The 13,923-nt window shown below is 38.7% G+C and overlaps 1 protein-coding gene across 1 annotated transcript; it reads left to right on the forward strand.

Annotated features, from left to right (window-relative positions):
* The first annotated feature begins 12,068 nt into the window (after positions 1-12,068).
* LOC145045954 (uncharacterized) lies at positions 12,069-13,091 on the forward strand. Its single transcript, XM_078994245.1, has 2 exons — positions 12,069-12,528; positions 12,814-13,091. The coding sequence occupies exons 1-2, from the start codon at positions 12,069-12,071 to the stop codon at positions 13,089-13,091; spliced, it is 738 nt and encodes a 245-aa protein (XP_078850371.1).
* The last annotated feature ends 832 nt before the right edge of the window (positions 13,092-13,923 follow it).

Genomic DNA, 13,923 nt, shown 5'->3' on the forward strand with positions numbered 1-13,923 from the left:
GTTTTGCAAATTACCTAATTAAAAATGAAATTTTGAACCCGTATTTTGGGATGTTACAATGGTTGTCATACACCTTGATGACAATAATTTTGAAACAAATGTAATAAATAGTTTTTTCTTACTTCTTAATAAAAACATGGTACCTCACATCAATGTTTTGTAATACCGGGATCAGGAACCTAAATAAAATATAATTTTAATTTATAATTTCTAAACTTGAAAAATACTTCAAAATTTTAATTTTTCGTTCCAAAGTTATAAAAACTTCAAAATATTAGTCATAAGTCACAACACAAAATGATAAACTATAAATTGGTAAAGAATAAAAGACATAAACTGATAAAAATAATTTTCATTTGCAAAATGAAAAGTTAATAATAATAATAATAATAATAATAATAATAATAATAATAATAATAATAATAATAATAATAATAATAATAATCAAAGAAGGTAGGATCGGATCGGATCTCGATCATACGATCCTACCTACGATCTTAAGATCCTACCCCAAATACGATCCGTGTATGATCCATATCGTTTTTCATACCTAAGATCGTAGGATCGTACGATCCTATGATCATAATCACGATTTTGACAATCATGCCTCATATTATGAGAACTAAAACATATTGATCACAATTCAATGAAATGCAATTCTTTCCATCGAACAAAACAAGTATGTTGATGATTAAATTTATATTCAGAGCATAAGCAAGACATCTAATACTATTTGTTGTGTTGTAACAACTTGTATAACGACTAATATACCAACATAAAACTTCCACACACGATAAAAACAACAATAGTTCATGTATTTATCAGTCAAAAAAGTTATAAACATAAAACATTTTTATCAACAATAACATGAACAAAGTCAAATATCATATGATATAACCTGAACAAAGAATTTTATACAAACCGCCACATTAGTCGCACGAAAGTCACATAATAGACTTTGGTTCTTAAAAAACATTGAGTTAACTAACTTTAACTCATGTATGTAACGCCGCAAAAATTCATAGTAATTTTTCTAAAAATAATAATCAATACAAACGAGTCGTTCAAAACAAATTAACCTGAATATATTCTATAAACATCATAGTAAATCTCATAAATCGCTAGTGCGGAAAACTTTGCGGGATGCGGTGCAGTCTTGCCCTTTCCTTTTGAACCGGAAGTACCTGAAACCATAAACATAAACCGTAAGCACAAAGCTTACTAAGTTCCCCAAAATACCACATATCATACATATCCTTGGATCTAACCCTGGGGTATAGTCCAACCCAAATAGCAAATATGGGCCCCGCCCTGGGTATATTTCAACATGTTCATGAACTAATGGGCCCCGCCCTAGAGTATATTTCAACCCAATAAAAAAATACGGGCCCCGCCTTGGGGTGTATTTAAACGCGAACATTTGATAGTGGGCCCCGCACTGGGTTTTATTTCAATCCGAGCATACAACACCTATAAGCCACATAACAACAATCATATCATGCAACAGTCATAAAAACAACTAGCATAACATATCCTAGTGGGGCCAACATTGGTGCCTTCGGCCCACGAGTATAGTGAGGAGACTCACCTCACAGTCAGACGAAATAGTTGCAACCACACGTTGCTCTAAATACCAACTCTATCGATCACCTTTACAATAAATAATGACTAAAACTCAGACAACAACTCAAAATACCCAAAATACCCTTAGGTCAAACTTGGTCAAATTCAAAAGTCAACAAAGCTATTCGCCATGTCGTAGCCACAAACCTACAAAACAGACAGATCTAGACTAAATTACCACGTCGTGGTGACCTCAACCACGCCATAGTGATGAGTCTGGACAACTTAAACCATTAAGTCATTTCATTCAACTTCAAGAGCTCCAAGGTTCTAATCAGGTCTTTCCCATAGCCTTTATGGGTAAAGTTTCCAACTTTATCCCTCAAGCCCTTCAATACGCCAAAGTCCTAACCCTAACCACAAATAGTAACTTAATGCATCAAGATTCTCGTTAAACACCAAATCCTTAAAGTTGCACCTCCAAATATTTCAAACTCCAAAGAGACCTTAAAAATCATAACTTTATAGACTTGTAATTTCAAAACATGCCCTTTCCATTTTAGGTCAAAAAATGGGTTTAATGACCAAAACCCCATGCATGACATCAAAGCTCGAGTATAATTCAGATCCAAGACACTAAATATTCCATTTGACATGTAGATTTATTAAGTTGCAAACTTTATGAGATCCCATTACTTAAATCCATCAAAACATGTAAAAACTAGACAAAACAAGAGATCTAGCAACATGGCAAGAAAAGGTTGAGTCTTGGGCACTCATCAAGGTCTAATAGATCATCTGACTGAAGAAAATGATGCTTGCCAAATGACCACCTCATCAAGAGTTTCTTTCTCTTTCAAAATTCACCAAAAAGCACCAAGAATGAGCTCGTATCTTCAATAAAGGCTAGTGTTAGGGTTTCTGAGGTGAAAGGAGGTTTGGAGGCTGATGACGAACCCTAAAATAGGTTTAGAGGGGTTTCAATATGAAGGGAACCCTAATAGAGTCATCTGATTGGGCTTTATCAGCTGCAAGTTCATGGTAACCTACACCACACCATGGTGGTCTAAAAGTCACGCGACCAATTTGACCTCACCGCATCGTGGTGATTCTTCCTCCATATCGTGGCCACCCCCAAAAATCACTAATTAGAAAAAGAAATGCATCTTGAGAATCTGGGTGTTACAACTCCCCCCACTTAAATTACATTTCATCCTCGAAATCACTTCTCACTACATTCCAGGTACCCCAGACGATTTGATCAATTCTTTTAGAACTCCGATCAAAGTGAACTCTAATATACGATAAGCTTCCAATAATATCCGAGCCCGACCAACGCAGGACCAACACTTGCTAAAGGAGAACGTGTTGAGAGAAAAACGTTTGAGAAACACACTTGAACAAATGTGAAAACAAGTTAAATAATGTGGAATAAAGTTTATCTCAAAGCATCATAAAGCTCAACAATAATAAGAAGTTAGAGTTGTTAGAAAGTTAGATAATTAGATGCGGAAATGTAATTGCGAAAATGTAAGGAAATATAAATGACAACAAGTAATATATCAAGTAAACACTAAGCTGATTCTTAATGAGGATTGCAATCAAACCAAGTTAGTTAGTGTGATCAGCTTAAAGTGAAGGAGTCAAGATGACTTGATCCAAAAGAGAGATTTCGATCTTAAGATAAGAATGTAAGTTCAATAAGATATTTTGAGAGAAGATAATTGAGATGTAAAAGATGTTGAGATAAGAGATGTGAGATGTATATTTCATTTAAAGCGGACCATTCTATTTATAGAGTCCCGAGAGCATACAGAGGAAATAAACAAAGACAATATTTTATAAAGAAGTGTCCATACAAGCTACACTGACAATACAAGGTAAATAGATAAAAAAACAAAGTCTCTATTTTTGATGAGGTTGCTGCGGATGACTTCATCAGTTCACATTGCGGTGGCAAAACATCATTGCGGTAGAAAGGGAGACTTCGGATTGAGAGGTTTAAGAGGGACACTTTCTTGATTCAACAATTTCCCTCTAAGTGACCTCTTCAACCTTTTCACTTGTTGAGTTTCAGGAACTTGATCAGCAACCACCCGAATTTTCTTACTTCGCCCAGCCTAGTGATCCTTCTTATGATCTCGAATTTAACTTCATCAGTCGTGTGCTTCGACCTCTGCACCGAAGTCCGAGTGACTTCCAGTTGCCTTCGGGTTAGGCGGTGCATAGCAGTGATGGGGATGAAGTACTTAACATCGTTGTTGACTCTTTTGAACACAACTCCCAGTTCTGGAAAGTTGGTTGCACCTATGGACCGCTCTTGATATACTTCAGTAAAAACAGGTGCTAGTTCAAGTGCAGGAAGGTTGAATTTTTTAATGAGGGATGGATGAATATCACCATCAATTTTGGCAAAATCACAAACTGCACATCTCAAGTAATCACAAGCTTTTTCATATGTAATCTTCATTTTGGAGTGTTTCTCAGACTTTATCTGAAACACCCCAGCACTTAAGAACACCTCTTCCAGATTCATACAGGGAAAATCAACCTGAGTTATAATCACTGCCTTTTCGCTTCAGAGTGTACTGGATGAACTCTGATTTCATGAACCTTATGATTTTGTATTTCTTGACTCCAGAAGGTCTGTCGTTGGACCATATGTTTTCAAATGTTGATCCGTTCTTGTCATGAAACTTGCTTAATGTTTCAAATTCAAGTGGAAGCCTCTGATCATCTGGAAGATAGATGTCAAAGGTTTCAAAGACTATGAAGAACTTCGCATTGGGTGAGATGGGGATGTACCAGTAACCATCTTCAAGTGGTTCGGCATATGTCAAGAATGGCTTCGTCCAAAAGTCTTCTTGATGGATTAACCCAAGAGTCGATTAGTGTGACAACCCGAAATTTCTTTTTGTACAAACCGTTCTAAATCAATCAAGATAGAGTTGTTTATGCTATCGTTTAGCATTGTTTTGGGTCTATTTGGGTATTTTAAGCTCAGTACAATCAAGGTTTGGGTTCAGGAATGAGTTATTCTAAGTCATAACATAGCATTCGGGCTAAACACTCCCTCGAGAGGAGTGTACGACCGCAAACATGAGTTTACGGCCATACACGCCCACCCACCCCTTATAACCGAAAACTCCCCCTATATAAGGGGTACATAGCCATGATTTGTCACTTTATACACTTCAAGTCTAGAGCTCTTTCTCTCTCCCTCTCTCCCTGTCTCTCTCTATCCTTATCGGGTTTTCCTCCAAGATCTTTAAAGATGTAAGTATTTCCCACATTGATTTGTTTCTTCATTCCTGGTGAATCCATATTTTCATCTCATAAATTTCATCTTTTGCTAGATCTTCATCTTTCACCAAGAACACACACTAGTTCTTGGTTGCTAAAAACCCTCTTCAAGTTTCCAATTAGTAAGTAACTGCTTCTGATGCTTGTTATCTACTAGAAATGCTTGATTTTCACCTTGAAATCGACCAACTAAGCATGAACACAAAGGGTTTACGACCGTAATCCCATGTGTACCGCCGTACACCCCTCATTGTCCGTAAACCCTAGTTTTTGATCAAAGATTGTCCTTAAACTCATCCTAAAGCTAATCATGGGACTTAGAACACTTCCAAGGGGCTAGAAAGGACCTTAAAACACCTCAAATGCACACTTCATCAAGAGTGTAAGGCCGTAAACTCCTTGGCCATACACCCATGGGCTGTACACTCTTGGGCTATAAACTCCTTTGGGCCACAAACCCTTGGCTGTACACACACTTGTGTGGCCGTAAACTACCCCCATTTAATCACATATGATTTTAACACTTAGTTTCAAGTGTTTCCTAGTCCTTAAGGTGGGTTCCTTCCATATCTAGTAGTGTTATACCCTAATCTAATACATATGTGTGTGCCATTATATGTTAAACAGGATCCGTTTGTGTTCGAGGCTTCACTTGACACTCAGCATCCCTATTGACCCTACATACCAATCACACATCAAACGGTGAGTTCATACCCCTATGCTTTTAAGGTCTTCAAACGTTTTCAAGGGGAATACAAGCCAAAAACAAAGGATTTTTGTGAACTAAAATAGAAATGTTTTCAACAAGTTAAAACTTATGCAATTGGTACAAACGAACGTGTTTCATAAAACATATAGACATTTTATCCCTTTTGTGTTATGCGGAGCAGAAGGGACGTTTTCTAAACATAATTGCTTAGTTTTCAGAGCAAATTATGAACATAATACATTAGTCAAACTATAATAGGTATACTTTGGGGAATTCATTACCACTTTTACTAATACAAACTACTTACCTGGTTGAACATATAAAGCATGACATATTTAGTTTATCCATCAGTACATACATAGAACAAGAGTATCATACCAAATAATTACTTTGCATATAATTATTTATACTCTACCAAGTATACAAATGATTTCCAACATGAGAACAACGACACTTAACAACATGTAAACTAGTTAATACATGATTGTGAGACAACTCTTCAATTGTACCCTTCGGGATACTAGTAAATCCTTTACACTTAGTATAGCCAGAGTGTCTTGGAGGGAGAGAATGAGATTTGTGAATAGATCTATTCGGGACTGACAATCCTGCACTTAAACTGCTAGCTACAGTTAGGCAGACATGCCTGGGGTGACACATATCATACCATACGACGCCTGAAGAAACGTCGTAGATGTCTTCCATCACATTAGTATAAAATAAACTTTGTTTACAGGATTTTCATTCTTCATTAGTTTTATTTTAATTGATAAGACTACTACATACTACAATGAAGTGTATTCCAGAGATACAACAGTTGGTTTTATTTTAAGTAATAAAACTACACTACATACTGGTGTTGTATCTCTTGATTCAAAAGTCTAGGGGACTTACCTTCTTCTTCTGCCTGGTTATTTTAGAACAAGATGCCTGCAAAGAAAAGACCCAACAGAAAGAAAAACAATCCCCCAATAGATCTGGCACCGCCACCTCCTCAATTTGATCCTGCCATGTTCTAGGCAGCTGTTACAACCGCTGTGGCTGCCGCGATGTTGCAGATAAATTTTGGCGGCTCTAGCAGGTTACGAAGTGGTGCCCATCCCCTTAATATCGATGGAAGCTAGGGACAACAGAAGGATTGTTCCTACAAAGATTTTATGAACATAAAGCCCAAATCCTTCGACGATAATGGAGGTTTCTGTTGGGTCTAATATGTGTTGTGTCTTGGGCTCGTTTCTTAGCCCAGTTTTGTATCCGGATTGGGCTTGTCAATCCGTGATTTAATTATTAGGGTTTTAATATTTATAGATTCTTGCATGCATCTTGGTACGTAGCTGTTTTAGTCGATCATTCATAACATTTTTGTTTCTACCGATTGTAACCCTAAAAGCCTCTACAGAGGAAGTTCTTCATCGAGCTCTGCTGAGGCATGAATCTATTGAATCATTCAGCTCATTGTTGGTTCATTCTTTTGTTTGTTATTTTGTTTGCATGATTTTGATAAACCTGTGTAAGATCTGAACGATCAAAGAGTATTTTCATCTCATCAATTGGTATCAGAGCAGGAGACTGTGTAATTCATACACATCTCTTATGTCAAAGAAGTGATTAGGGTTCATTCCGCATTCATTGATATTTATTGAGTCGTCACTCCTTAATTGACTATATCATTAGTTATTAATCTTGCCCTAATATTACGTATTACAAAGTCTGATCTTATAATAGGTTAAACAATCAAGCATGTACGATTCTCAATCCAATCCCATCAACATCTCTAATAGCATCGGATCAACAACCAAGATCCCAATCCTCTACATTCAAGACTACGACGTGTGGACACACCGTTTTGAAGATTACGTTATTGGATTGGAAGATAATGGGTATCTGATATGGGAAGCAATCACAGTTGGACCATTCGCTCATTCAAGCACTTCAATAATCATTAAAACTCCGAAGGAGTACAATGATCTCTTAAAAGATGTGAAGGACGTCACTCAAGACGAAAAGGAAAAGTTCCAATGCAACACTAAAGCATTGAGACTAATTCAATTCGCCCTTTAATCTGACACGTTTCTATTGGTAAGTTCATGTGGTACAACAAAGGAAATATGGGATCGGCTGCGAGAACTGTATTCCAAAGATGAAGATCTGGAGCAGTCGATTCAGACCCTACTTCTCTCAGAATTTGGAGAGTTCAAGCAGAAGCCAGAGGAGGTTGTTACACAAACGTTTGATTGATTCAATCATCTTCTCAGTAAGATGATCAAACATGATATAGAAAGAAATCTCATCGAACAGAAGGTAACTTTATTAAGTGGCTTAAGACCCGAATGCAGGGCGGTTGTGTCGACAGTTAAAGCACATGAGCAGTTTAAGTCATATTCTTTGGCAAAACTTGTGGGGATTCTGAAATCCCAGGAAAACACTGTGTTACAAGAGAAAAGTGTGGTCTCAAACTTTGGGTCCTTGGCCCTTCTGTCAAAGGGTAAGAGCACAGCAGAAGAAGAAGAAGATCTGAATCTGGGAGACTACAATCTGGCATCTGAAGACTATGCCATGATGGTGTCAAATCCTAGGAGGTTCATCAAGAAGAAGGCTACCAACAAGAACCGAAACTGGCAAGGAAGCTACAGCTATGAGAAAGCAAAAGAGGAGCCGAAGGTTGAAGAACCAAAGAAAGAAGCGAAGGGTGAAGCTGATTCTAGTGTCAGCTGTTTTTACTGTGGAGGGAAAAATCACTACGCAAAAGATTGTGTGTTGAAGAAAATGGTAGAGAAGGATGATGAGAAGGATGAAGAAGCAAGTCTCCTGAAAAGACTGGAGGAGATTAGAAGGAAGAAAGCTGCTACTGATCCCTCCATGAATGCTCTAATTGTGCAGGGTTCGGTAGATGATGATGAGTTCGGTGGCATACAGGTATGGTCGACCAACTCAGAAGATGATGAAGTGAGAAAGCCTACTCATGGAACGGCTTATGTGGCGAAGAGTGGTGACGCTAGTGGAAGATGCTTGATGGTGACAGATGTATCCCAAATGAGGGGATACAATACTGATGGTGGAAATGAAGTGACTAAGGAGCAAGAGGATGTGTGCTTTACAGTGAAGCCTCTCAGTGTGCAGATCAATGAACTTGATGAACTGATCAAGAAGGTACAATCCATTTTTGTTTCGTTTAAAATCCCACAAACATCGTATGAAAAAGAATTAAATAACTTGAATTCAAGAATTTCAAATTTAAATAGTTGTTTAACTCAAACACGTTTCACGAATTCTAAGCTAACTGACCAAATGAGCAGGGTGTCATCCAAGAGTGAGGAGCGAAGAATGTGGATTGAGCAGAAGGAGTTGGAGCTGGTTAGGTCTAGGGATGAAAATATCTATTTGCAAAGAGACAATCTTAAATTGTTGAAACAGAGAAACGGTTTTTGTTTGATTGCAAAAATACTTTATACTAACATTACACAACTGCATTTGGACTGTGAAATAGACCAGAAAATACATCGCATGATTTTGCCTTTTGTTGAGCTAAAGGAGGATGAAATTGATGCCGAATCATACAACTGTGAAAGTGTTGTATCTTCAGATGATGTAAGTCCCACTTATATGTTTGGTCTGGACAAAATTGAATCATTTATTAAGTCCAAAGACCATAAGGACATGCTCAAAGACCTTTTGGACGAAAATGACAAGTTGAAACTCAGAGCCGAAACCATACAAAAATTTGACTCATTGAGTACCAAATTAAGTTCAGAAAATAAAATTGATGTTGAAAATGCATCTGAACTTAATGATGACGATGACATGAGTGAAATCTCTGTAGAGGATGAGGTTGACTGTTCAGAGTTTATTAAGAGCGAACCTGAAAACCACAAAAACTTGATTTTTGAAAATTTTGTGGAATTCGCTCGTTTATCCAAAAGTAAGTCCCCGGTCGTTAAAGAAAAAGCCGTTTTTTACCAAAAGGTAAGAACAACTCCCAATCAAGTTTATAAGGTCACAAGATTAACCGAACATCAGACAACCGAACTCACTGCGCTGGTGAATGAAGATAATGCAGATGGTTGTGATGAGTATTTCTGGTCTGCACCGATAGACAATGCAGATGAAACAGTTGATTTGTCGGAGCGAACATCATGGAAGGCTAAAGGTAGATACGTGGCAGAACCACTAAATAAACCTACCAACTATGACGTACCCGGTACTAGTGGAACAAAAGAGGTTCCAGTGGAATACGTCTCCTCAACAAGCGAAACCTCTTCCATGAAAAGTGAACCTGTTGTTCAGGAGCCGAAATGGAAGGCAAATATTCACAAACAACCGAAACAGGTGAACGATCAAAAGCACTAGAGGAATCTGAGATACAAGAAAAATCTCTCAGAGTGAAAGCAATTTTGGCGCTCCCAAAATCCTCACTACACTCACTTTAATAGAAACTCCAAGCCAAAAGGAGAAGAGAATAAAGATAAAAGGAGCTTCGGTCGGTTGGATCAAAAGAACCGAAAGAAGACTTTCGGGCAACATAAAGTACAAGATCGAATGAATAGGTTCGGTCCTGATAGCAACAGCAACCGAAAGCCCGGTTTCGGTCCATCAAACAACAACAGACAAAGACCCGATTTGAGTCCATCAGGCTTTTATAGCCGAAAAGGTAGTTTCGGCCCATTAACAAATAGCAACCGAAGGTTCAACTTTGGTCCATCAAATGATCAAAACCAGAAGTATCATTTCAAACTTGAAGTCAAGAAAGATTCTCATTCTAAATTCTGTTCCTCTAATTCTTCTCATTCTCATTCCTCTTCTAAGCCTAATTCGTTTCCTACACCAAGCTCTCAATCGAAGAAGGATTTGAAAGGAAAAAGTAAGATTTCCTCAGCAAATGAAGACAGAAAGCAAGCTAAAGTGCAAACTCCTGAACCTAAATCCAAAACACTTGAAACTAACCCTAATAAAATCAAAGTGTTTACTATTAAGAGGAAAGATAAAACAACCTTAATAAAACGAACTTATCTTGTTGATGCTTCTCTTGCTATTCCTGATTGTGTGAAAGGATCACAAGGACCCAAAACACTTTGGGTTCCTAAATCTGCCAAATTTTTGTAGGTTATAAGTGACGAGCAATTCGATGAAGAATGGTACATAGACAGTGGCTGCTCGCGTCACATGACAAGAAGAAAGGAAGAACTAAGGGAGTTTCGGCCCCTTCAAGACGGTGGTAATGTCAAGTTTGGTAACAACTCCTATGGAACGATCAAGGGTTATGGGATGATAACCAATGGGGATTTTACAATCAGGAAGGTGGCTTATGTAGAGGGATTGCAACACAACCTCATCAGTGTGTCTCAACTGGTGAGAGGTACAGGTCTCAAAGTTTTGTTCGATGACGAGGGTTCAAAAACAATAGAGAAAAGGACAAACAAAGTGATTCTCAAGTCAGAACGAAAAGGTGAAATGTTCTCTCTGAATCTCAACCCAATCAAAGGAAAACCAACCATATGTCTATTGTCTAAAGCTCATTCAGATGAAAGCTGGTTGTGGCACCGAAGGCTCTCGCACCTCAACTTCAAAGACATCAACAAGCTAGTCATCGGTGATCATGTTTGGGGTCTTCCACTGCTCAAGTTCGATCGAGAACATTTATGTGCTGCTTGTGAAATGGGGAAACAAAGTCGCCAAAGTCACCGAACAATCATAAATACAAAATTTGTTGAAACACTTGAGTTGCTTCACATCGACTTATGTGGTCCATCATCAATTGAGAGCATTGGCGGTAACAAATACATCCTTGTTATTGTTGATGACTTTTCAAGGTTTACTTGGGTGTTCTTTCTAAAACTCAAATCCGAGGCAACTCCCAAACTGAAGATCTTTATCAAGCAGGTTGAAGAGTAACTGAGAAAAGTCGTTCGAAACATCAGGAGTGACAGTGGACTAGAATTCAAGAACAAAGAATTAGAAGAATTCTTAGCAGAAAAAGGCACGAGTCACAATTTCTCATCCCCCTATACTCCTCAACATAACGGAATTGTCGAAAGGCGAAACCGATCCCTGTGTGAGGCATTCCGAATCATGCTGAGTTTTGCCTCTCTTCCTCTATATTTCTGGGCAGATGCCATTGCTGCAGCTTGCTACACTCAAAACACGTCTTATCTCAATAAGCATTTCTCTCTCACCCCCCTATGAGATTCTTAACAACAGGAATCCGAATGTCAAGTTCTTCCATGTGTTCGGCTCGAGGTGCTTCATCTTCAACTCCAAAGAGCATCGCAACAAATTCGATGTCAAAGCTGATGAAGGCATCTTTCTGGGATACTCTCTTACTTCAAAGGCGTACAGGGTTCTGAATAAGCGTTCTAAACGTATTGAAGAAACCTATTATGTGACATTTGATGACAATTATGTCAAGAAGTTGAAGTCTACCGAAGGGACAATTGGAGAGATTTTCTCTCAAACCGGTCAGGTCACAACATCAATCGCCAATCTTTTTGACAAGTTCATGGATTTATTTGATGAACCTGAGAAGGCAATTCATTCTAAAGATGGAGCTGTAGACAACAAAATAGATCACCTGAAGAAGGTTGTTGAAGATGCAGCCAAACGAATGACAGAAGAAGAACCGATCAGAAACAAACCTCCTCAAAGCAATACTTCAGTCGAGGGGGAGAATCAAGTCTCTTCAGATCAAGATGACTCACAAATCCAGGGGGAGAATCCAATCTTTGAAAGACCCGAAAGTCCGGAACAACCCGAAAGCCCGGTAGCACCCGAAAGTCCGGAACGACCAGAAAGCCCGGTTGCACTCGAAAGTCCGGCACGACCCGAAAGCCCGGTTACACCCGAAAGTCTGGAACGACCCGAAAGTCCTATAGCAACCGAAAGTCCGGAAGAAACAAAAAGTCGTATAGCACCCGAAGGTTCGGAACAGCCCGCAAGCCAAATAGAAGAAGGATTTTTTGGTTCACATCCACATGTTTCATCATCTATCGAGGGGGAGAATTCCGATAAGCTTTATGATGATGATTTACAATCAGAGTTGGAAGAAGAAGTAAATGCTGAGTTGGATCCCTCTTATGATCCAAATTATCCTCGTCTCATCAAATGGACCAGAGATCACCCTGTATCTCAAATAGTGGGTGATGCATCAGAAAATGTTCTAACTCGATCACAACTAAAAGCGAAGAAAACTGCTGTATTCTCCAAAGTAGAATTCTGCATGTTTAATTCATTTATCTCCAAAATAGAGCCGAAGACCGTCAATACTGCTCTTGATCATTCTAATTGGGTTCAGGCAATGCAATACGAACTCAATGAGTTCGAAAGAAATAAGGTCTGGAGACTGATTCCAACACCGGAAGATGCCTCAGTTGTTGGTCTCAAATGGGTATTCAGAAACAAACTGGAAAAGGAGGGAAATGTGATCCGGAATAAGGCTCGGCTAGTGGTGAAAGGATATTGCCAGGAAGAAGGAATCGATTACGAAGAGATATTCGCTCCGGTTGCAAGATTGGAATCAGTTTGAATATTTCTTGCCTATGCCGCGCACAAGAACTTTGAGGTCTACCAGATGGATGTGAAATGTGCCTTTCTGAATGGCGAACTTGAAGAAACCATGTACATGGAGCAACCTCCTGGTTTTGTAAATGAAAAGCATCCAAATCACTGCTACATCTTGGATAAGGCAGTTTATGGTCTGAAACAAGCTCCTAGGGCGTGGTATGAAACTTTAACTAAGTTTTTAAAGATGTCTAATTTTAAGCAAGGTTCGGTTGACCCAACCTTCTTTCGTAAAAAGGAAGGTAACCACCTCATGATTGTTCAAATCTATGTCGACGATTTCATCTTCGGCTCCACGAATCCCAGCTTAACAGCAGAATTCAGGAAGGTGATGGAGACTAATATTGAAATGAGCTCAATGGGTTCGATTAACTTTTTCCTTGGTTTAAATATTAGATAGGGACCCGAAGGAATCTTTATCAACCAGAAAGCATACACAAAGACTCTCCTTACTAAATTCGACATGATGGGAGACTCAAAGGTTAAAGTCCCTATGGCGTTCGGCACCAAGCTCACACCTTCTTTAGAGAAACCGGCTGTCGACATCACGCTATATCGCCAAATGATTGGTTCCCTAATGTACCTCACAGCTAGTAGGCCCGATATAATGTTTTCAGTATGCTATTGTGCCAGGTTTCAAGCAAATCCTTGTGAACCACACATGCTGGCAGTGAAGAATATTTTCCGGTATTTGAAGTGAATCACCTCTCTCGGTCTCTGGTATCCCTCAAACTCAGGCTTCTTTTTTCAAGCCTACTCAGATGCAGACTTAGGTGGATGCGGTCTAGACCGAAAAA

Source organism: Lactuca saligna, chromosome 5 (assembly GCF_052625555.1).
Source record: "Lactuca saligna cultivar CGN05327 chromosome 5, ASM5262555v1, whole genome shotgun sequence".
Classification (NCBI taxonomy): Eukaryota; Viridiplantae; Streptophyta; class Magnoliopsida; order Asterales; family Asteraceae; genus Lactuca; species Lactuca saligna.